Source organism: Mesitornis unicolor, unplaced genomic scaffold (assembly GCF_000695765.1).
Source record: "Mesitornis unicolor isolate BGI_N332 unplaced genomic scaffold, ASM69576v1 scaffold31808, whole genome shotgun sequence".
Lineage (NCBI taxonomy): Eukaryota > Metazoa > Chordata > Aves > Mesitornithiformes > Mesitornithidae > Mesitornis > Mesitornis unicolor.
This window is the reverse complement of record NW_010200292.1, coordinates 1,911-11,011: the sequence shown is the minus strand read 5'-3', so window position 1 is coordinate 11,011 and position 9,101 is coordinate 1,911. Positions and strand designations below refer to the sequence as shown.

Here is a 9,101-nt window from a genome sequence, read left to right as displayed (position 1 = left end):
ACTCCTTGAAGAGCTGGAAGTTTGTTTTCCTGAAAGTCAGGGTCCTGGCTACACTTCTCGTATGACTCATACACCTCAGGACAGTGAGCTGCACCAGCGCGTGATCGCTACAGCCCAGGCTGCCTCCAGTGACATCCCTGATGAGCTCACTGGCATTGGTGACCATCAGGTCCCAAATCACTTTCACTTGAGTAGGGCTGTCTATCTCCTGTCTTAGAAAGTTGTCATCAAGGCACTGCAGGAGTCTCTTGGATTGCCTACAGCCTGCCATGCTGCTTTTCCAACAAATGTCAGAGTGGTTGAAATCCCCCCGTAGGATCAGAGCCTGTGAGCTCGATGCCTCCTGGACATGGAGAAGGAAGGCTTCATCACTGGGCTCCCCTTGATCGGGTGGCCTGTAGATCGCTAATTCCTACCCACAAGCTTCCAACCTGCTCCCTTCTTTAGGGACAACTCTTCACACTCTATCCATTTCTTAACATAGAGGGCAACACCTCCACCCCTCCTTCCTCTCCTGTCCCTTCTGAACAGCTTGTAGCCATCAACAGCCACACTCCAGTCATGGGATTCATCCCACCAAGTTTCAGTAAAGGCCACTGTGTCGTAGCTTTCCTGTAGCACAATAGCTTCTAACTCCTGTTTGTTGCCCATGCTGTGTATGTTGGTGTTGAGGCATTTCAGCTGTGCTGCTGGCCGTGTCACCTTCTTAGATGGACACCCCTTCATTCCCCAAGACATTTCATGGAAGCTGCCCTGTTGGCTCCTATCACCTCAGGAGCCTTCGCCTTCTCCCTTGTAAGACTTTGCCTGTGCTGCAGCACCCACCACATGCCTCAGGGCAACAGGCTGAAGGCCCTTACAATCACCCCATCCCTCCAACCCTGGGGTGTCATCCTGCCGCTTGTCACAGCCAATATTGATATTATCTCCGTCCCCCTTCTCATCTAGTTTAAAGCCCTGCCAATTAGCCCCACAATCTTTTGGGCAAAGGCCCTCTTCACCCTTTGGCCTCCCGTGAGATGCCAGCATACCTGGTGCTGTGTAGGTTACCTCATTATCAAAAAAGCCAAAATTGACACCAGCCACAGAGCTCTGTGTTTATGGACTGTATCCTCCTGTTCCTTCTTCTGTCACGGCTTGCAACTGGAAGGAGAGAAGAAAAAACCACCTGCGCCCCAAATTCCCTCACTTACCATCCCTGCGCCCCTGAATTCCCTTGGTTACCATCCATTATTGCTCATGGATCTAAATCTATTCCACTGTTCTTTATCATTACTAGTGAAAGCAATTTACTGTGTATCAGATGTTACGGCCAACTCTGTCACAGAAATCAGGTTACCCTCTCTTTCCCATTTCCCCTCTTCTGACTAATAAGCACACTCCATAACAGGAGGTCTGTCCTTTCTTGCTCTCCCTATATGCAAATACCTGTTCTGCAGACTCCTGCTACTCAGTTTGACACAACTATGTTAAGAACAGTGTTTATATTCACCACAGCTCTAACAGAAAACCAGATCATTTCCTGAATGGAAAACGAGCTCTGAATAAAATGAGACTCGCCAAATTCTGTCAGGGTGCAAGACTCATCCCCACCCAGTCACCGTCCACAGGAAGCCCAGTCGTCACCAAGCAGAGAACTTGCATGGCAGCACAAGATGCGGTGGCTGGACTGCTTTTAGCATTTGCAACAACAAAAAAACCCAAACCTACCTGGAATTACAAAGCAACAGGAAGACAGAGAGATTTTTATAAATCTCCAATACATTTTCTGAAAGACAAATCACTAGAAGGTAAGCTTGCTTATCATTAGAACGAGGTATTTACCTTTTCTGAGCCGAGAAGGGATATTTATAGAACACACACAGTTTTCAGCACAGATTTCTTAGAAATTGTTGCTTTATGCTAAAAATCACAGAACACACAAGTTTTCCACCGAGATTCGGCAACTTGCAACTCGAAATATATTTACATGGGAAAACAAAACAGCTCTTCGAGACAAGTGCACGTGTTCCACCAGACACGAGGATGCTCAAGAATGCCAACACCAGGTTTGCAGGCTGGACTTGGATACCTCCAGCAAAGTAGTCACAATCTAGTAAATACAGCTCAAAAGAGCACGCTTATCACAACATTACCCACCCACTCCAAGGGCTCCCAAACCGGGATAAGTAATTTGCACACTGGACGTCTGATAGTACACATACCAAAACTGTATGGTCAACCAAATAAACCAAGAGATAATTACAGAATCCAGAGCAACATTTGTTATCTACCCTTCACCTCTCTCAGGGGAAAAAAGTATGCACACGACATGCGCAATTGTTAGCAGCTGCGTGGACTCAGTATAAAATTCCATGAATTTTCCTTGTTGTTTGAAATGGATTTACAAACTGAACACAACAAAACTGAAATATCCAGCCAGTGTCCTGGACTGAAATACACGGCTTGTGATCTTGTCTGTGTTCTTCTCACCTCACCTCTCACTGTGAATGGCAGATGACAGTCTGGTTTTCTGCTACTTTTAATAAATGTGGTGTATCGTATGCTGGTACAGCATCTGCTTACAACCCAGAGAGCAAAGTACTAAATAAAATAGATCTATCCTTATAACGGAGCATATAAAGATGGAGGATGAATACAACACCGTTGGTTGGAAATACCATTTTGCATAAGGAATTGATCACAAGTCTTCAAACAGCATATCCCAAGTGGTCAAGAAAATTCCTCTTTTTGTACTGACTGCTGATGCACAAATATTTATTATTTTGCTAGCCAAACAGATTTTTTTGGGCTTGGGATTTGCTTGTTTGTTTTTAGGTGGAACTGAAAGTCCTTTTTCTAATTTACACCTAATTTTTAGTCTCCTTGAGGAAAAACCTCATAGGTTTAATGACAAAGGAGATTAAAACACCCATGCAAAGCAGTTTAAGCAATTATTTCAAGCTGCACTCTGAAAACCAGGTTTACTCCCCCCTGGTCTTACATAAAGTACATGTTCCTCTGCTTAGACACCTATGAAGCTTTCTGAGCTCACATTAATAACAGATTAATGAATCGATCACCTTTTCTTCTAGGATCACAAGGGATGTATTTCTCCTTTAAAGGAGTGAAGTTGAAAATTCTATTTATCTGCTATACTAAACTTTTAAATTCTAACCAGCTCATAGTAAAGCCTCTAAGTTTAGGTGAGCTGCTGTCATTTGAACAACTTGCAATTCCAACTGTCACACGATCAATGCATTCAGGTGTAAAAGAAAAAAGTGCTCAGATTTTAGATATTGGGAAGACTCTCTTGGTTGAGAGAGCTTGTTTTCTGAAAATTGCTATTGGCAGTATCCTGGTAATGCACTGCTGGGACTTCTACCCTATAAACTCTGCATTGTCTGGCTTATTTCTACAGGACTCACCACACTGATCCAGTTCTGAACCCTCCTTCCAACTTGAAGCAGAGTCCTTTTTTTTTTCTACTTACTAGGGCTAAAACCTTCTCTTAAACACAGCTGATATCTTAAAATCCCAGTGGCAGTAATTCTGTAGTCAGAACATTGGCAAATAGGCTTTACTCCTACCTTTATAAATCAGGACTACATGAAGAGCAATCCCCCTGAATACCAAACAGCAATTATGCAACTACAACTAGCAAAACTCAAGAGTCTCTTTATAAGTCACAGAAAAAGAATCCCATTTTGCAACACTAATGCTGATTGCTTGTTACAGTGAAAGTTTGAACAGTGTTACTTGTTACAGTAAAAATACGTAAAATACTTCAGTGGACTATCTGTGACATTCAATACTGCGTTTCTTCTGCTGACAGCAAGCAGAAACAAGGAAATGCAGTGATACGGCAGATTATCAGATGTTATTCTAGTCTTTTACTGAATGTAGGATAATTTATTACATTAAAAGTATCTTAGAATACCTGAAAGACTACTGTAAGTCTGCTAAGATAAATTCACTTAAACACAATTTTTTATCATATGATAAACAAAGATTCCAAAACACTGATCTATTACAACAGATCCGATTTCCTTCCTGCCTGGAAGAGTAATACACCAAGTCTTCAAACTCGACAACCAAAAAATCCAGAAATCCAAACTCAACACAAGGCACCTTCTATGAACTCTTCTGAGTCACAGATCTTTGAACAACAACAACAACAGCAACAAAATCTTTCCAAACTCCAGAGCAATTATCGTTCATCATCTAGAGCCTGCTGTTTTGTGACAGCAATGTTCTGCATTTCCCAGGATACCAGCAGTACTGTAACGGACACACATGGCTTACCTTGAAGAAAGATGAAAGACATTTAGGTATAGTGCCCATTAAAAACCTCAAAAGAAGTTTAGAAGCCATGAGAAAGGAATAAAAGTGCAGAAGTGTAAAGGAAATTTTATATATCTGCAGTCAATCCAGGAAAAATCTAAAAGGGCTTTACTTGAGTTCATTTGATGTTCTGAAAAGAGACTTTACAAGGCCTCCTGCTTTTACAAGCTGAAGGCCAAACCTTACAGTCTTCTCAGGTGCAATCCTCTCACTGAATCCACCGAATCAGGTACACTGCGTTTATGGATTCAAATGCAGGATTAGGTCGTGATGACTTCCATGAACGAAGAGCCAAAAGTTGGCAGAACGAGCCTGCGTGTATTTCTGAGGAATTACAGCAGGGCATAGAAATGAACTCATGTATAACCACACAAGTGTATCCTGGAACAAAAATTGAAGAACTAGATTTCAACGTACCTTTTTCATTTCATTTTCTAGGTTTTCTTCCTCTTGACCCTCAGACAGTCGCCTCCTTAACTCTGCTATTTCCCGTTCCACATTTTCTCGATATTGATTCCACTGAGCTCGTTCCTGCTCCAACCGGTGATGATACTGGAGCTCATAGTCACGAACAGTCTCTATAAAACAGCAGTTTCAAAACTTATTTTCAATGTAAATTAAAAAACAGAGCATCAGGAACTCGATCTCCAACCAGTCAACAATTTATCATAATTGATCAAAACTAGGACAACAGTGAACTCTCCCTTCTCTTTGACTCTTGCCCAAAAACCCAACTACATAAGCAGAAGATCCAAATGAACTGCATCTCAATTTGTACCATCAACAGAACAAACAAACAAGCCCCCCAAACTGTGTAACTCCTGATTTCAAAACAACATACAAGTCTACCATCCCATTTAGCAGCACCTTTGGTACCTCCAAGCACATCATACAAAACCCTTCAAATTGCAAAAACTCCAAAAGGCAAAGGAACTAGAAGCTCTCACATAGCTCTCATTTCCCTCTAATTAACATTACCCCTTCGGGTAAGGGGCTGTCTTTGTTTACACACGTACAGCAGCTGGCACACCTGAGCCCTGATCTAGGTTCATGTATCTGTGTAGATCATAAATAAACAGAAATTTGTATACTCAGTATACATGAAGATTTGTCTTCTCTGGGGGGAAAGCATAATCAGGTGATGGAAAAACTGCCTACAGCCAACAGGCTTTAGGCTCCGGATATTGTGATCCTGTTTGTGAACGTTTAAGAAAACTGCCAGTTACAGCAACAGTCTCTCCCCAGTTTACATCCTGCATTGTTCTTTGCACAGTTTGTCTCAGAAATGTCAACAGCTGTGCAACATGCAAACATAACAGTTCTGAGCTATTCTTTGTTAAGGAAAAAAAATGACCTACAACTGATACAGAGCAGCATGTTCTGTCACTAGCCTGAAAAGTCCATGTGATAGCATTGGAGGGACACTTTGATGTCTGACAGTAGAACTACATTTACACAGGAGAGAAGAGAATCATGCTGTCACTCTAAAGCTGTTTTCAGACTTGTCAAATCACACACATTACGCTTATCTTTGTGGAAGGACGAAGTAACACATTCATAGTCCCTCAAAAATGCTTTGCATATGCGTGCGAGTTCCCATTGCCACAAGCCCTTCTATATCCTATCCCCACATTAACAGAACAAAAGAAGCAAGCTCCTTTTCACAAACTTAGGAACTACTGTAGCCCAGTTTTACCAAGCCATGAGAAGCAGCTATCCGTATTCTGGTCAAGAACAGGTACAAATCACTAAACACATACTAAAGAGGTGTCTGACCCTGGTTGTTACCTTTCATAATAGCTTGCAGTGAAGCTACTTCTTCTTGCCACTGTCTTTTCACCTCATCGATAGCTTCCTGCTTTGTGTTCTCAGATACTGTAGCTATAGCTTTGATGTTCTCCATTTCAGCATGAGCTTCCATCAGCTGGGTCCGCAATTGTCCCAGATCATCTTGGGCTGCTTGCAGCACTGCATTTTGTCTTTTAAGGTCCTCTGAAAAGAAGTGTTATTTACATTTAGCTTGATTAATAAATTAAATCTGAAGAGCATCCGTAATTCCTATGGCAAAGAACAGTGCTGTAACAAGGGGGTGAAGGCAGCACTGATATTAAAGCAAGCACTGATATTAAAGCATCTACCCATAACAACTGAACAAACATTAGCAGGTATCTTTAGGGAACATTATTTCTTTACTTTCTTTGCTCCTGCCTTTTATTACCAAGTACCTTCTCATGGATGCAGCCACAAAGTAGACACTGTAGATATAACCTATGAATCAATAAACCTGCTGAAAGTGAACTGTGCTTTTACTTAGTTCATTATTATTTAACTTATTCTGGTAATGAATCTGGAAAATAAAAGAACAACAGACAAGAAGACAGTGCTTTCCCCATTTTTGGCAACAACGTGGTCCTAAATTTGGATAGAACTCTTCATATTTCTTGAACAGAAACACCCTGTGACCACTACCTGTAGCCCACATAAGAAAACTCCGCAGCCTCCTTTGTTCTTTACCATTTTTGCTAAAACTAAGCTTCTACTAAAAAAAAGGGATACGTTCAATGGAAATCCCACTACTTCTGTAATTGTTGCAACTATAAACAGAAATTTAACTAATTTCACATTATTCTCCTGAGTTCTTGGTTAATCTGAAGCAAAAAGCTCTCGAAGGTACATGCTCTACAATTGATTCCAAAAGCACTAACACAAAATAGAATTTTATGCCCATATAGCCTATTTCAATGGCAATCACTCTTAGCAGAAACACCTGGCCAGTGTACAACAAACAGCAAGCTGGTTCCACCTATTTCTCTCAGTATCAAAACGCTTAATTAATCCTGAAGCTCAAAACCTTACCCCTTGACAGAGAATACGGAACCCTGAGCTAACTGTGTACTCAAAATGGCATTAACCCTTGTGTAAAAAAATGAAGATCTTGCAGCATTTATATTACTTAGTTCTCAAATGACAGTATTAAGGATGGGCTGTAACCATCCCAACGTACATTTAGGAAAGGGTTCTGGAAATGAAGGAGAGAAAAAAACCATTTTGGGGAAAAAGAAGGATAAAGAGAGGAAGAAAAAAAAAAGCAATTGCTTGTATATTCTCCTCTGGTATCCTTTCACTTCAACATGTGAAAGTTGTATTATTTCTTCTGCTTGTCACAATTTTTTTTTCTTTTTTTACTGTTCTGAAAAAGAATTATTGCTGATCTCATCAGCAGTGTCTTGTATCTTAGACTTCCTTTCATCCAGCTGCTAGAAACACAAAGAAACAGGCCTTCTGTAGGATCTGATCTTCATTATGCTTGTTGTATTCCTGCTCTCATAAGCTTATACAAGCAGCTGCAGTCTTAATGCATTATTTTTTTGGCTTTGCTTTCATATGCTAAAGACACAAAAATCATCAGGATTAGAAATAAATCAATTTGGCTCTCAGAACAGCAGCTATCTCTACTCTGCAATTCTTCATCAGCTATTTGAGCTCACATGGTTAACATTTTCCTGTAAAGAATGTTAATGAAATAGATGCCCTTGGCTGGTATTAAAACTTTTATAGTGCTTACCTGCTTACATTCTACCTCAGATGAAAATTCAAGACAAATTAATACGTAAAAAACTAGCCACAAAATGCAAACAGCACACACTTCAGACCAGGTCTTTCCCCTTACCAGATCAGCTGCTGTTCAGAGAGAACAAGCACACCATGGCTTCAGAATTAGTATTAAAACTCAGTGCTGGTACATCAAGTTGCTCTGCTGACTCCAATCCATGCAGGTAAGTCTTTCAATAAATTCTAACAATTCATTCTAGGAAGCAAAATAGCCACCTATTGAATTTTACCCTCTGCTTGTCTCTTATTTTCTTATCTGTCTTTCTAAAGGTCTACAATCATGCTGGATATACAGCTGACTACCCCAGTAACAGAAGAAAGCTCCCTTAAATCCTAATTATCCTTAACCAACTTAAAAAAAAATAAAACGTGGTGCACACAGGCAAATGGGGAGTAGCAGTTGGCATTACAGTTCTTAGTCTTCATACAGGCATTAGAAGCTCAAGTTTAATTAAACTTTGGAATAATTCAAAGAATTGAGAACTTACCTTCCTTAGCCAAGTACAACTCCTTAAATTTTGCTCTCTTTTGATTAAATTCTTGCTCAAGTTGCTGTTTTGTACGCATAAATTCCGCATTGACCTTTTCCAATTCTGCTACCCGTTGTAGAAGAGCAACTAAAACCAAAACAGAAGATAAGGTCTGTCACTACCAGTTAAGGCATCCTCACTCTGCAAGATTGAGGTCTGGGGTTTATTCTTTTTAAAATAGCTTTACCCATCAGCTTGGCTGCTGCCCCTGGATACATCAGGACAACTAATCAGAGTCCTTCAAGCAACAAAGGAAGAAAAGTTTTCTTAGACTGAGGCACCAAATGTAACAGACACCTTCACAGCACCAGAGGTGCATGTGGCTGGGAATTCTGCAGAAAACAACCGATCTCCCAAAGAACACCACAATTTTCTGTTAATAATGAAGGAAGAAATGGAAATAAAATAGTGCCAGAATTAGTTCTATTGGTGCTTCTTTCCAAAACACAGGGAATTTAGTCACCAGGCACAGGAACGGTGTGTGAAGGCTGAACAAAGCACCAAGTTCTCAAAGGCTCAGGTCAAAGAAAACGAAGTGACAGCTGCTGAGCTAACAACTATGGAAGAACAAAGCACAGAAAAACCCGTGAGCTAAAAATGAGGTGTCGTTATCTTTCCTGTCTTCACTTCTGTGCA

At 40.7% G+C, this 9,101-nt stretch overlaps 1 protein-coding gene across 1 annotated transcript; it reads right to left on the bottom strand.

The window, feature by feature from the left end:
• Positions 1-1,450: 1,450 nt before the first annotated feature.
• Positions 1,451-8,683, bottom strand: LOC104535751 (rab GTPase-binding effector protein 1-like). Its single transcript, XM_010189704.1, has 5 exons — positions 8,653-8,683; positions 8,424-8,552; positions 6,112-6,315; positions 4,737-4,901; positions 1,451-1,497 (listed from the first exon to the last, which is right to left on the bottom strand). The coding sequence occupies exons 1-5, from the start codon at positions 8,681-8,683 to the stop codon at positions 1,451-1,453; spliced, it is 576 nt and encodes a 191-aa protein (XP_010188006.1).
• Between the last annotated feature and the right edge of the window lie 418 nt (positions 8,684-9,101).

Excerpts from the sequence above, each read along its gene's own strand:
- LOC104535751 (XM_010189704.1), bottom strand. The coding sequence starts at position 8,683 with ATGTATCCAGGGGCAGCAGCCAAGCTGATGG. Across the intron at positions 8,553-8,652 it reads GGCAGCAGCCAAGCTGATGG|TTGCTCTTCTACAACGGGTA; the intron begins GTAAAGCTATTT and ends TTTTGGTTTTAG. Across the intron at positions 4,902-6,111 it reads ACTGCAAGCTATTATGAAAG|AGACTGTTCGTGACTATGAG; the intron begins GTAACAACCAGG and ends GCTGTTTTATAG.